Source organism: Ctenopharyngodon idella, chromosome 7, assembly GCF_019924925.1.
Source record: "Ctenopharyngodon idella isolate HZGC_01 chromosome 7, HZGC01, whole genome shotgun sequence".
Classification (NCBI taxonomy): Eukaryota; Metazoa; Chordata; class Actinopteri; order Cypriniformes; family Xenocyprididae; genus Ctenopharyngodon; species Ctenopharyngodon idella.
Genome location: NC_067226.1, coordinates 27,727,677 through 27,743,467, shown reverse-complemented (window position 1 = coordinate 27,743,467; position 15,791 = coordinate 27,727,677). Strand labels below are relative to the sequence as shown.

Here is a 15,791-nt window from a genome sequence, read left to right as displayed (position 1 = left end):
ATCAAAAAGGCTCTTTTAAGAGCCACCCACTAATTCATAATAAAGAGCATTATTTCATCGGTCTTCTCCAGTGATCGTGCCATTAGCTTTACACTATCAAGTTAGTGTTAGATCAAAATATGGCCTTTTTGTTCACGTGCAAATACATTTAGACATTAAATTTGATGAGAATGTGAATATCTTGAGTATGTGTGTAGACATTTACATTTTAAATACCAGTAAATTCTGAAACTACACTGCTTCAAGACCGACTTTAATTTATGTTTCGAACCAGACAATAAAATGGAAAAAAATGGCAATTCAACGTGCTTTACAGTCATAAATTGGACATAGGGCCTACTGATTAAAACAATATATCGAAAAACAATGAAAATTAAGAAATAAAAACTGAAGAAATTAAGTATTTAAATAATGAAATACGTTAAAGGAAGCTAATGTAGTAGTACTACTCTCTACTATTCAACCATGCCTCATGGTTGAATAGCAGCTTTTTTTTATTGCAAACAATTCAAAGATGACATTAATAAAATACAACTTTGCATAGATTACACAGAATGTATCAACAATACAACCAATGTCATCTGAACATGGAAGAGAAGAAAAAAAAGTTGACAATGACTATTAAAAGATAAAGAAGCATTTACATAGCTTTTTTAAGAACAGAGAAAGGCAGGAAAAGAACAAATAATGAAAAATGGATTTAAAAGAAAGTATTAATCATGGTACATGAAAGATCTCATTATATCGCTTCAAAAAATAAATACAATTTTTGTTATTAATTATTCTTAGTGATTTGATTAAATGGTCTACTTCACATAAGAAATCTATGAAAGTAGGTATTTTCTTAAGAAACCTTTGTTTGTGAAAATAGAATTTTGCCACAAGGATAAGAAAGTTAACAGATTCTAAAGATTTGTTTTGGTTTTCAAAAAAGCAAACAACATCCTTAATGTGTAAATTGCAGTTCATAATAACTTTAGAAAAACAATAGGAACTCAAATCTTTCCAGAAAAGTGATGAAACATTACATGAGAAAAATAAATGACATCTTCATTTTCGTTTTTACAGAAGGTGCATATATCAGCTACATCCCAAAATGTCGACACAAAAGCATTATATATTACGCAAAATTTTAAAATGCACTTCTTTCACTTTATTGGGTATACAGTATTTATATGGTAATAACCATGTTTTCCTCCATTGAATGTTATCTATTTTAGACCCCCCCCCCTTTTGGAGAAACTGAGTTTCGAGATTGAGAAAGTTGACCAATAAATTTATTATTACATTCTTTACTTAAAAGCGAAACACCTCCCAAACATAACTGTGAAAGTTGTTTTGAGCATGAATCATAGGTAAGGGAAGCTTTCATCAGACATATTAATCCATCAGGAATCGCCTTTATAACAGAATTAAATTCTTTAAACGGAACTGGACATTGATGGATATTCATAAAATGGTTGAATAGTAGCTGAGAGTAGTACTACTACGTGACGTGTGCTTATGGCTTTGTAAGTAGCAGAAAGATGATTGGATTGGTTTGGAGGGAAGTTCACTGATTGGCTTGATGATGTGCTCAGACTTCAGCCAATAGGAGACAGGCGCGCTTTCTTTTATAAGTCAGAACGCAGCCGTCGGAAGTATCACTGTTACTTTGTTTAGTAAAAGGATAACAGCTGTAAATTACAATGAGTGGAAGAGGCAAAACCGGTGGAAAAGCTCGCGCCAAGGCCAAGAGTCGCTCTTCCAGGGCGGGATTGCAGTTCCCCGTCGGTCGTGTTCACAGGCTTCTCCGCAAAGGCAACTATGCTCAGCGCGTTGGTGCTGGTGCTCCGGTTTATTTGGCCGCTGTGCTCGAGTATCTCACTGCTGAGATCCTGGAGTTGGCTGGAAACGCCGCTCGCGACAACAAAAAGACCCGTATCATTCCTCGTCACCTGCAGCTGGCGGTGCGCAACGACGAGGAGTTGAACAAGCTTCTGGGTGGCGTGACCATCGCTCAGGGTGGTGTGCTGCCCAACATTCAGGCCGTACTGCTGCCCAAGAAAACCGAGAAGCCAGCGAAGACCAAGTAAACCGACTGGAGATTCTCTTCAAACCAAAGGCTCTTTTAAGAGCCACCTAATTTGTCCCTGGAAGAGTGATTTTATTTGTCCCATTTTTTTATTTGTATTTAAACCTGTCTGATTATAAACCATATATTTAAAATAAAGCGTTTTGAACGTTTCAGATGGGTTCGTCAATTGACAGTTCTTTTACTCCAAATCACCTTTATATAGCACTTTATATAATACAGATTTCAAAGCAGCTTACAGTGACAACAGGAAAATCAGGCTGTTGATTCAAAAGAAAACATTTTATTCTTATACAGTGACACTGCACTTGTTTTACGAACGTATTAAATGCATGTAGCTATTAGCATGGTTAAAAAGATTCCAACTGGTATATTGATGTATACGCACAAATATGTAAAATATTTAATATGGTAATAGTAACAGCTTTTTTCAGTTAGTTCCACAAGTCCAGTTCTGCACATTCAATAAGATTTAAAGAAACAATCAGTTTCTGATTAACAAATTTTAAACTGATTTCGCCTATTCATATACAAACAGAAACAATAAAGCACGTTTGCGCGGGAACCACAAACTGTCTCTTCCTGTTTGAAAACACGAGGCGCACATCCATTGGCCAACTGACATTTATAGACAGACAATAACCAATCAAATGCCTCTGAAGTTACGTCGTCCAGTGGGCAGCATTATATATGCGCTGTGTTCTAGTGAAGTTTTTATTCATTTGTATTGTTGTTGAAAGAAGTACTTAGTCGAGTTATTTGAAACAATGGCGAGAACCAAGCAGACCGCTCGTAAGTCTACTGGAGGAAAAGCCCCGAGAAAGCAGCTGGCTACTAAAGCTGCTCGTAAGAGCGCACCAGCTACCGGTGGTGTTAAGAAGCCTCATCGTTACAGGCCCGGTACTGTGGCGCTGAGAGAGATTCGCCGTTATCAGAAATCCACTGAATTGCTGATTCGCAAACTGCCTTTCCAGCGTCTGGTGAGAGAAATCGCTCAAGATTTCAAGACGGATCTTCGTTTCCAGAGCTCAGCTGTAATGGCCCTGCAGGAGGCTAGCGAGGCTTACTTGGTCGGTCTGTTTGAAGACACCAACTTGTGCGCCATCCACGCCAAGAGGGTCACCATCATGCCCAAAGACATTCAGCTGGCCCGCCGCATTCGCGGAGAGCGCGCTTAAATCCACAGCTGCATCAGTCATGCGAACCCAAAGGCTCTTTTAAGAGCCACCTCATTAACTCTGAAGGAGTTTCCTTTTTTTTTTTTTACACAAATGTATAAGTGCATTTTACAAGGAAGTTTGCTGAAGTAAAATGCTTTGTTTTCTATAATTCAAAACTAAAAGCAATACGAGGGTGGTTTATTTTATACATCGGTGAATGTAAGCCAAAATGGTTTAAATTTAATCCTCTAAAAATTAAGCTTGAAAAGGAAGACAAATACGTACATAATATCCAAACAATTCCTAATATCAGTGGTTGTTGGCTCATGTTAAGGTAAGTGATTGATGGTTTAAGTGTTCAGAAGTAGCCCTGTTTTTAGTATTAAACTACTATTGTGTGAGTATGTTTTATAAATTTACTTCATCGTTTATTTAAACCACATTTATTCCCACAATCAAGCAGTGGATTTTTTTTCCTGCATTTGTGTATGCATGTCTTAATATATATATATATACATCATAGTCTATGAAATTATAGTGAATTTGAGGTGTTTATATTGCTTTTAAATTATATTAAAATAACATAATCCTTGGCGTTTGTAGTCAAAGAACTATATTTAACATTCAACTATATATTCATTCCGAAAAATTGCGAGAAAATGAAACAAAGGAATGGTGTAGGATGTGGGGGATGGTAGTTGTCGATGGGCGTGATTAACATTTTAAAGCTTCTGATTGGCTCGCCTACAAGTCAAGGAACGTTTAAGGTGGCCAATGAAATCATTTTATGGGTTGGTCCACGAAGACTCACAATCACAGAGGGCCTTTCTTCCCGTGTGAAATTAGCATAGGGCAGTGTATATAAAACCGCCTGTAAGAACGTAAACTTATTCAGCTCAATTTTGTGAACAAAATATCATGCCTGAACCAGCGAAGTCCGCACCCAAGAAGGGTTCAAAGAAGGCCGTCACTAAAACCGCCGGCAAGAGTGGAAAGAAGCGCAAGAGGTCCAGGAAGGAGAGTTACGCTATCTACGTGTACAAAGTCCTGAAGCAGGTTCATCCCGACACCGGAATCTCCTCCAAGGCGATGGGAATCATGAACTCTTTCGTCAACGACATCTTCGAGCGCATCGCCGGTGAAGCGTCTCGTCTCGCTCACTACAACAAGCGCTCCACCATCACATCGAGAGAGATCCAGACCGCCGTGCGTCTGCTGCTGCCCGGTGAACTGGCCAAACACGCCGTGTCTGAGGGTACAAAGGCTGTGACCAAATACACCAGCTCAAAGTAAAGCGATGTCTGATCTGATCAGCGAACCCAAAGGCTCTTTTAAGAGCCACCTATGTTCTCTTTTAAAAGGGTTTGTTTTTCTGCACTTTTTTTTTTTTTTTTTTTTTTTTTTTTTTTTTTTTTTTTTTTTTGTACTAGTTAAGTAGTGTTCTAAGGTACTCTTGTTTTATTTTAAGCTGGCTAATGAAACTAAACATCCTGTAGTTACTTTTGAGCGTGGATTAAGTTATTTGGCGTGCTAAATATTAACACGACTTTGGCACAAATATAAAGCACCTTGCCACATTTTCATTATTTAGAAACGGACGGGCAGCCAGAATACAATAAAGCACAGTAACATTCATACAAGTCTGAGTTTGTCCACTAGTGTCTTTTCATTTATTTAAAATGAGCAGATTCATAAATGTTCTGCTTCTTAATCTTAGAAGGTTGAGGGCAAAACTGTACATACGTGGATGATTCTATTGTTTTAACTGAGATTAATAACAGAAAGGTGACAACAGATGCTCACAAAAGTTTGGAAACTGACTTGATCTGTTTTGTCTTATTAAAGATATTCCATCTGAAATGAGCATCATAAACAAAGGGTTCTGGCATTTTTATCATATATTAGTACTATTATTATTATTTTTAAATAAAAAATTGGACATTGTCATTTTATAGAAATATTGCCAGTGGAGATCTGTTAGTTTAAAATACAATAAAACTAGTGTTTCACACATTCAATATTTTAAATTTATCAGATAATAGTGACGTCTCTGTCTCAACAATCAAATCCTGAGAAAAAAATATCTGTGCTGCAATCTCATCACTATGTGTCAGTAGAAAGAACAGTTTCTCATTCATATGCCTGTTATAAAACTTATCTTCAAATAAATTTGTCAGCTGACTGTAACCCATCATTGACTCTCTTGCCTGAGTCAAGCTGTGTTCCCAAAAAAAGGTATAGAAATAATGAATGTGTTGGTAATTATAAGGACAAAAAAATAAGGCAATGCTCATGGGGGCTGTGCAATGGCTGGTATAAATTAATATGAATTATATAATGTACTCATAGAGATTCTATGGGTGACAAATAGGTGTTCGTAATTGAGTGTAATTTTTTTTTCTTGTGTCTTATAGCTTTGGTGGACAATGCTCTGTAAGTTTAATCTCTTAAACTCTTAACCTTATTTTCCACCTGAAATTGACATGACAAAATTTGAAGCAGCCCCTTACCCACAGTGAAGTAAATAAATAAAACATTTAAAAAATTAAAAAATCACACCTGCTTTACACAAGTGTATATTTAAATCAATCAGGAGTTCTGGTGTCTCTTCATTCACGTCTGTTGACTGTAAATGTCTGCTAATATGATAGTTTCAATGTTCCATCAAGACTTTAAATATGAAAGGATGATCAGAATTGCATAATTCCAGACCTGGTACCGGGTTTACGACCTGAAGAGGTTAAAAAGACTGCTCAATGAGTTTGCTGTCTCTCCGTTTGCTCATTCTGGAAGCATACAAGTTTAAGATGATGAACCAATGATTCTGTCAGCCGTCCTGAGTATTTGTTGTAATGTATTTTCATCGAGTTTGGGAGCTGAACCATGAACCATACCAGACAGTAATTAAGGGGCATAGGACAGACTCAATGACAGCTGAGTAGAACTGAATCAGCAGTTCAGGTTAAACTTCCTCAGTTGGGGCAGGAGGTATAGGCCTACAACCTCTGCTAGGCCTTTTTCTAGAAAAGTGTCCCACTTCAGGTCCTGGGAGAAAGAAACCTAAAGAGCTCCACTGCTGCCACTGTGCATTTTATGAAGGGGAATAGACAGGTTCCTCCTGAAGTCCACTCTCATCTTCACTGTTTTGAGCATGTCCAGCTTCAGGCTGTTATGACCAGACAGCCAAATGTTCAACCTCCCGTATGCAGACTCATCTGCATCATGAACAAGGTAAGCAATTGTGGTGTCATCTGCGCATTTCATCTAGACGCAAATGGAGGTGGGGCACAGAGAGCTGGGTCATTTTACAATGAAGAACAAACTAAACAAATAAGCATCTGGATTTTTATAAAAGTTTTAAATCTTTTCAAATCATGTATGGTTTGGTTTGGTGTTAGATTTGATGATCTTTAAGGTGGGAAGCAGTATCTTTAACACTCATCTTCACATAGATCTGATGTAATGAGTTTTAACCAAGAATTAGACTAACCAGTTAACTGTATACAGCGGAAATCGTGGCAGCCATCATTGCATTACAGTGGTTTGAAGAGGTCATCTGACAGGATGGTGTTATGCACAGACTCCTTATCTGTCATAAAAAGCATACAGTCAATGGCATCTGTCCGAGAAGACCTATTTATAGAACTTCATCACAGTTTGTTAAGATTACATCAGGGTGGCATATGTTCATTTTTGTTGGGTGCCAGCACATGAGGGAGTGAAAGGACACGAGAATGCAGACAAAATAGAAAAAGAGGCATTACAAAAAGGAAATAACAGTTCCAATTCCACTTGGGAAAGGATAAGGAAAAGCAGTAAAGATAGGTATTGAAATATGGCAGAAATGGTGGGAGGAAGACACACTGTAAAACATTTTCAGCTGGTTAAACTTAGAAATGTAAGTTCACCTGCTGCCTGAAAAATGTGAATTAACTCAACTTGAAAATAAGCTTTGTTTCAACTCAAAAATAGTCAAGACAACGCATTACTTTAAGTTAAAATTTAAACTTAAAATAATGCATTGTCTTGACTATTTGTGAGTTGAAACAAAGATTATCTTCAAGTTGAGTTAACTCACATTTTTAAGGCAGCAGGTGAACTTACATTTCTAAGTTTAACCAGCTGAAAATGTTTTACAGTGCAGGAATGGAAGGGGTTATCATAAAATACAAAAGTCTGTCAGTATTAAAAATGATAGGAGGAAATTATAATGACAAGACTGAGAGAGGATCACGACTGAATGGCACCTTGTTTTTAATGGGGAAAAGGAATAGTGAAAACTGTGGGGTTAAAGAAAATGCTGAACATGTCATTTTGCACTGTATATTATATGAGGTGGAAAGATGGGTGTTTCAAGATAGGGTTCAGGAGGCAGGGCGGGAGTGGAATCTGATGGGAATACTGGAAACAGAAGGAGAGGGAGAGGGGATAAGAATTACCAGGAAGGCACAATTTAAATTTCTTAAAGACACAGGGTTGATGAGCAGAATATGAGAACACTTTAAATTACATTACTCCTGTACAGTAGGGGGTAGAATGCACCTAAAAGTTGTTTGCAATCCACCATTAACCAAGAGAAGAAGAAGAAGAAGAAAAACTGGAATGGTATAATAGTTTTTTGGAGTAAACATAACCTTATGGAGCCCTGCACATGACATGCAAGAAATAGTAAATTGTGCGCACGATTTAGTAAATTGAGGGAATGAATTAGTAAATCGTGTGCACGATTTTTAGCCTACTATTTTTTTCCTGCATGTCATGTCTGGGGCTCCGTATAACCTTCACATCAAGTAGAGGTACTTTATTTTGGAGACTAAAACAGGTGACTTTCATTTTAACACCGTCAGATCACCTTTCATGTTCTTTTATGTAGCAGGCTAATTGGTGGTAAATTAGCTCTGTGTTTTGAATAAATGTTTTGACAATGATTTCAATAAGGAACATTCGCTGAGGGTCTTGTGGAGCACTTCATTCGGAAGTGGTTTTGAGCAGCTTGACGCACACGTGTCTGACTGACTGATCTTCACTTCTGATAACTGTAAACCACACTGGGAGGCCAGCTAAGACCAGTCAGCCAGTTAGTCTGGTTATATATATATATATATATATATTTTTTTTTTTTTTTTTTTTTTTTCACATCACACATTTTCGAACTGTTGTCACAGCTTTTCTGTTTTTAAATGTTTTGTTCACAGGATCACACAGTATGTGTAGATCTGGTTGTTAGATGGTCAGCATTTCTGTATATTTAACTCCGGGGTTTAAAACTTGGATACTGAGAATGTTTAAGAGCTCAGTCAGTAACTGCATCATCTCTTCTCTTACATTTGGATCTCTATTTGGGAACCTTTAGTGTACACATGCTCTCTCAGTTCCACTTTTTAAAATGAGCTGCAAAGAGAATATAAAGAGTTTAAAACATACAAAAAAAACTGTTTAGTCTTCTACAGCTACTAAATGTCAGACATTATTATTTCACACATCATGCATCAGTGGTGCAATGCAACTGCCAGCTCATGTTATTTTCACCCAGAAAATGCACTGTTCAATATAGCTGCAGTTCTACACAAATTAAATTCTAACTTAAATATATTTTAAATAAGTAACCAACACCATACGTGATTTATGTTTAGAACATTGGATATTTACTTTGATAAGTACCAAATATTATAAAATGGATATAAAATTTAGAGTGGGCCATTGAGAGTTATTATAAACGTGATTGTTGACTGAATGCTGTAAACGGTTATTATGGGTGCCAAAATAGTTACATGCTTTTCACATGCTCTGGATGAGGTATCTGTGATACAGGTCTGTTTGTCCAAAGCCGCTGGGGACTTCATCTCAAGAGCACAATGTGATCAGGAGTCAGGCAGATGATTCCAATGTTCAGGTGTGCGTATAAATATTGAAAGTTATGTCCTCACAGCACCAATATTCAACAGGACCCAGAGTATCAGAAGCATGAGAATAGAGTTGAGTGATTATGGCTCCAGCTCTGTAGCTTTGACAGTCTGAGCGAGCAACTTCATTGTTTGGGTATCAAGTTTTGTTTTCATAGAATACATTTTTTATTTACAATGCGTTTTTTTATTTATATAATACGCTTCTCACTTCATTAATAATACATGAATGGAATACAAATTAACTTGTTTTATATCTTGTTGTAGTTAAGCCTCAATTCAGACAGTTTGAATAAATGTGATGGACATGTCTGGTCATAATTGTTTTACTATTATTTTTGTTGTTAAATTTTGATATTTTTATTTAAATTTAATACAAATATATATTGTGTTTATTTGCTATTTAATAGTAAGTTTGTGAAATCCATTAAACAACCGCAAGCTTTCACAGGAAAGAGAAGACCTAAACTAAATGTTAAATAATTCACTTTTCTCTGAATTCTGGACATAAGCTTTCTATGACAAGCGCTGATCAAGGGACAGATGCACATCACATCCATTCACAAGGTAAAGGTGATTCATGGACTGCATTCAAATTCAGTCTAATAGAGAATATAGATATGCTGCCCCTCCTCTACCCCAATTCCAAAAAAGCTGGGATAGTGCAAAATAGCGATAAAAACAAAAAGACTAATAAATACTAATAAATTCTATTCACCCTGTTTTATATTGAAAGTACAACAACACATTATTTGTTTTTTTTAAATATAAACCACTGTAACATCACTATATATTTTGATAACACTTATTAAGTGTTTGGGCATTGAAGACACAAGTTGGTTATTTAGCAATTGGAATCTTTCCCCATTCATCCATTATGCAGGTCTTCAGCTGTGCGATTGTACAGGGCCTTCGTTGCCATGTTTTGTGCTTCATCGTGCACCACACATTCTCAGAGGTCAGGACTGCAAGCAGGTATGCCAGTCAGATCAAAATGTTGTGGATTTCTGGTCTCTTTTAGTACATGAATGCACTAAAAGAGAAGTTAAATATCTCTATTAAAATAGGTCTTTTTCTACCTCTCAAGACCCTCCCTCTTCCTTGAAGTATGAAATGACTGTTAAATAAAGGAAGCATCTGGTTTTGAACACAGTATTGTGGCAGTATGGGGTCCAGTGTGCTGTCCCTCATCCTCTGTGAGTATTTGATTGTATTTTCTAGTTATTTTTACATTTATTCTTTAGAATCTTTAAAGCAACATACAAATATTCATTTATCCTAAGGAAGCAATAAGAGAAGTGCTAAAAATACAAAGTTGAATATGTCAATTGAAAATCAATTGAATTCATAAAACTTTAGCAACTTAATTTTTAAAATGTTTGCAAAAACAGGGCCCTACGAAATGTTTAATTAAATTTAAATTTTTTGTTTTAATACAAATTTATTATCAAAAAAGGAAGTAATGAAATGAAGACCAATCTTTTAAAAATATAATCAAATGAAAATTTAGCAAATTCTTTTCTTTCTTTCTTTTAGCAAAAAAAAAAAAAAAAGTGTTGCACAACAGAGGTTTAGTGGTTCCCAAACCTTTCCTGGAGGACCCCCGGCTCTGCACATTTTGTATGTCTCCCTCATCTATCACACCTGATTCAACTCATGAGCTCATTAGACTGCAAGACCTGAAACGGGTGTGTCAGAAATAGGGAGACATACAAAATGTGAAGGGGTGGGGGTCCTCCAGGACAGGTTTGGGAACCACTGATTTTTACTGTTAAAATTCAAACATGGAAGAAAATTGTGACTATTCCTTAAAAATAAAGTTTTAATAATTGTATTATTATTATTACTGTGAGAAGTGCATTCTACTGTACAATAGTAATATATTTCAGTTATAATTTCTTCAAGTTTAACTGAACTTTTATTTTGACGGTTTGTCATAAAAACTTTTGAGTTTTTGATGATCGTTTTATCAAGTGAAGTGAATTAACTCTCAAAGCAGGTCTGGAGATTAAGGTGTTCATGTCCTTATATAGTAAGAAGACAGAAGCTAAAAACCACGAGCAATCTGCGTGCTTGAGTAGGCTATGTGATGAAACTGCTCATTCACACAGAGACGCGCAGAATTCTTTTTGAGCTTTAATATTCACAGATGCTAGTACATATCGCAACTTAATTAAGTGTACAGTCCTACTTTTGATTTATTTATCCAAAATTAACAAATTGTGTGGCATTCCACGTTACACTGTCAATTCCACTTTTATGACCGGATTCCGCGATTCCGTCCGTGAGTTTTCCGAATTGCGGAATCACAGTGCCCTATATTTATGGGACAGGTATGGGACGGACCTCACTTTGAGAACCCCTGGTCTAGAAGAGTGAAGGCTGTAACAGGGAAGGAAATATAGCATATAACATTTCTTTTTTTCCTAAATGTTATTTAGCAGGATTCATTTAACCCTCAAAGACCCAAATATAAAAAATAAAAAAAATCACCTTTTACTTGTTGAGACCTGAAATGCAGAAATAAATGGGATTTTACATTTTTTACATTTTAGTAAGTTTTTAGGGAAATGTAATATTGCAACTTTGGGCCTGTTGGGCAGCAGAATTTCAGTGATTTCACTCACTATGAGCAAATGTAGAGAACATCTAAAGGTTCATTTTGCAGGTTGTACTGCTTATGTAGCCCCATAAAAGTAGCCTTATACTAATAATCACAAAATATTCATAATTGGACAAGTCATATTTGTATGAAAAAAATATATATACAGTTGCAAGAAAAAGTATGTGAACCACTTGAAGAATCTGTGAAAATGTTAATAATTTTAACAAAATAAGGGAGATAATACAAAATGCATGTTATTTTTTATTTAGTACTGCCCTGAGTAAGATATTTTACATAAAAGATGTTTACATATAATACACAAGACAAAAAAAAATAGCTGAATTTATTAAAATAACCCCATTCATAAGTATGTGAACCATTGATTCTTAATACTGTGTGTGGTTATCTGGATGATCTATGACTGTTTTTTTTTTGTTTTGTGATGGTTGTTCATGAGTCCCTTGTTTGTTCTGAGCAGTTAAACTGAGCTCTGTTCTTCAGAAAAAATCTCCAGGTCCTGCCGATTCTTCAGTTTTCCAGCATTTTTTGCATATTTGAACACTTTACAACAGTGACTGAATGATTTTGAGATCCGTCTTTTCACACTGAGGACAACTGAGGGACTCAAACACAACTTTTAAAAAAGATTCAAACATTCACTGATGCTCCAGAAAAAAACATGATGCATTAATAGATGAGGGGTGAAAACATTTGGAATTTGAAGATCAAGGTAAATTGTATTTAATTTGTCTTCCGGGAAACATGCAAGTATTTTCTGTTGCTTCCGAAGGGCAGTACTAAATGAAAAAAAAAAAATGATATTCAAGCGAAATAAGAAAAATGTAGACCTCTTCATCCTGTTCAAAAGTTTTCACCCCCTTAATGCATCATGCATTTTCACTTAATGCATCGTGTTTCCTTCTGGAGCATCAGTGAATGTTTGAACCTTTTTTATTAGTTGTGTTTGAGTCCCTCAGTTGTCCTCCATGTGAAAAGATGGATCTCAAAATCATTCAGTCACTGTTGTAAAGGGTTCAAATATGCAAAAGATGGTGGAAAACTGAAGAATCTGCAGGACAAACAAGGGACTCATGAACAACCATCACAAAACAAAAAAACAGTCGTAGATCATCAGGTAACCACACACAGTATTAAGAATCAATGGTTCACAAACTTTTGAACTGGGTCATTTTAATAAATTCAGATATTTTTTTGTCTTGTGGATTATATGTAAACATCTTTTATGTAAAATATCTTACTCAGGACAGTACTAAATAAAAAATAACATGCATTTTGTATGATCTCTCTTATTTTGTTAAAATTTTGCACATTTTCACAGATTCTGCAAGGGGTTGACAAACTTTTTCTTGCAACTGTATAAAAAATATGTTCAGATTGTATTTACAAAACCTGTTGAACTGAATGAAAACTTTGACATTTATGTGATTTAGCTCTGTTAATAGCCCTTTTCAATTATGATAGTCCTGAAGGCAGTTCTTGACTTCTGAGAAACAGAGGACATTGCACTTTCTGCAAAGTGTGTTGGTGTGTCCTTTACCACAGTGTCTTTATACCATTAGTGATATCCTGACCTTAAAAATCAGTGTTGGGAACTGGGGACTGACAAAATCCTTAGTCAGCCATCGATATCTGTCACAGGGCATTGTCTGTGTTCTTGAATGACATTATGCATGTCAACATAATCATCAGATGGATGGTCACTGGGTTTCCTTTTCTGATGACATCATACACTTATCAGTGACATACACTTTGTAGATATTACAGTCTTTCCTGGCTGGTGGTATTCTGAAATGAAAAAAACAAAAAAAAAAACCTGGTTATTTTCCATATCCCAGTCATATTACACATTTTAAAGAATTCACACATTTCACAGAATTCATGCAATATCTCGCTAGCTTTCTCTACTCTCTACTTATCATGCTAATAGCATTTAAAGCCCCCACATTCCAGAACATTGTCACCTGTCCCTCATGCAGCAAGTAGATATTAGGGCAAACAAGCAAAGCCCAAAAGAAAACAGGATCAGTTATATTTTATAAATGATAAGAGACAGATAGTTTCAAATGTTTACATGCACACAAGAGCTTTACAATAATATAGAGATTGAAAGGGCCTGGATAAAGACTTGTGCAGCTCAGTTAGGAAGGGCCTGATTTTCCTGATGTTGTAAAATGCAAACCTGCATGACTGTGCCGTCTTTGCGATGTGGTTATGGTTAAGTGGTTTTGTCTTCGCTATGTTGAGTTAGGGTGGTGTTCTGTCAATCATACTGAGATGTCTGTCATCCAGGCCAAGATCTGTGCAGCTTCCATGGGACTCTTTGGTTTAAATGAAAAGTGGAGCATGTGTGGTCCTGGTAAACAACGTCGAGGGGACCAAGTGTCTCCACAAGGATAGCAGAAAGTTTTGATCTTGTGGGGAATTTTTTTGGTCCCCATGTGAAAAACAGCTTATATATCTATCACTATTTCAGTCGTATCCGACTCGACACCCGATTCTGTGGCCATACACCATGAATTTTCTGACAATGATTTTTCTGGGTTGCCAGGTCTTTCTCCAAACCTATCAATTACATGGCTTGGGAATCAAACACACACGCGCGTATTTAGCGTAATTTGGCGTCTCCAATTCACCTATACTGCATGTTTTTTGGATTGTCGGGGAAACTAGAGAACCTGGAGGAAACCCATTTAGACACAGGGAGTATTTACAGAAAGTTTCTGTTCTCCCTGTGTCTAAAACCCATTTAGACACAGGGAGAACAGAAACTTTGCAGAAAGTGCAATGTCGTCCTCTGTTTCTCAGAAGTCAAGAACTGCCATTGGGACTATCATAAATGGCTATGAACAGAGCTAAATCACATAAATGTCAAAGTTTTCATTCAGTTCATCAGGTTTTGTAAATACTCCCTGTGTCTAAATACTCCCATTGTTTTAATATAATAAATGCTTCCTTTCTGTATTTTTTCTATGTTTAGTCTTGATGCTGTTATTCAGGCACTCTGGACGCACTCAAGGTAAATAATGTCATCATTCCTTCATATATTATCAAATCTCTGTTTTAACAAAAAATAAATATGAATATGTCTAAGACAAATAACCTTATTTCTAAAGGCTAATTCACACTGCACCGACAGACACTTACCAATGCAGACAATCACCAGTATACAACATGTCATTTTTTAGACATTCTACAACCCAATTGCAAACTGAACATATCAAAACAAGCAAAGACTGTCAACAGACACCGACAGGGGTAACACTCTGATCCCTTAAAACATGACAAACGTCTGTTGCCATTGGTCTGTATCTGTCAGTGCAGTTTGAATTAGCCTTGAATGACCAAAGATTAACACTGACATCTGTCTGTATCCAACCACACACTGCAAAAACAACTAAAAACAGATTATATTGCTTGATTTTTAATCTATCAGTATTTGCTTGTATTTGTTAACTCAGTGAAAGCAAAACCTGTAGTGAAGGTGACGCCAGATCAGCGTGTGTTCAGAGGAGAGAGAGTCACTCTCACTTGTGACTTACAGGGAGGAGGAAGAGACACTCAGTGGACATACAGCTGGTTTAAAGATGGTTTATTAATCCCAAACAGCACTGAGAGAGTCTACAACATCACATCTGCTGTGTCTGATAGTGGTAATTACAGCTGTGAAGCAAAGAGATCAGAATTTAGTGCTGCTGTTTCCCTGACTGTAACAGGTGAGTGTTCATATTCATACAGTTTGGACTGGTGATATGGTTCTGGGCAAGAAATCCCTCCCCATCCATGCAGCCTATAGCATGGATAAGAGCAGAGAGTGAGAGCAGCAATAACCCAGAACCAACATAAAAATATTGCAGATATCATTAATGTTCAGTAACTTAATGTACAGCATAATTTAAGAAAAATGAGTCTTATTCGAAGAGTAATATAAGAAGGCCAAGTCCTGACTGGTCAATAGGAGGAGCTGGGGATAAAGGAGGATAATTTGCTCCTGCGCAACACGATAAAGCTGCTCATAATACTAAATGGAC

General features: G+C 36.4%; 4 protein-coding genes across 4 annotated transcripts in view; all 4 read left to right on the top strand.

Annotated features, from left to right (window-relative positions):
- LOC127515292 (Fc receptor-like protein 5) overlaps window positions 1-15,791 on the top strand; it is a 487,356-nt gene that overhangs the window by 449,881 nt on the left and 21,684 nt on the right. The gene's annotated exons all lie outside the window — the stretch shown is intronic.
- Window positions 1,637-2,229, top strand: LOC127515317 (histone H2A-like). The gene has a single exon (XM_051898836.1). The coding sequence runs from the start codon at window positions 1,689-1,691 to the stop codon at window positions 2,073-2,075; it is 387 nt and encodes a 128-aa protein (XP_051754796.1). The 5' UTR covers window positions 1,637-1,688; the 3' UTR covers window positions 2,076-2,229.
- On the top strand, window positions 2,681-3,325 carry LOC127515313 (histone H3). Its single transcript, XM_051898832.1, has one exon. It carries the CDS (start codon window positions 2,842-2,844, stop codon window positions 3,250-3,252), a length of 411 nt encoding a protein of 136 aa, XP_051754792.1. The 5' UTR covers window positions 2,681-2,841; the 3' UTR covers window positions 3,253-3,325.
- Window positions 4,057-5,421, top strand: LOC127515331 (histone H2B-like). The gene has a single exon (XM_051898851.1). It carries the CDS (start codon window positions 4,153-4,155, stop codon window positions 4,525-4,527), a length of 375 nt encoding a protein of 124 aa, XP_051754811.1. The 5' UTR covers window positions 4,057-4,152; the 3' UTR covers window positions 4,528-5,421.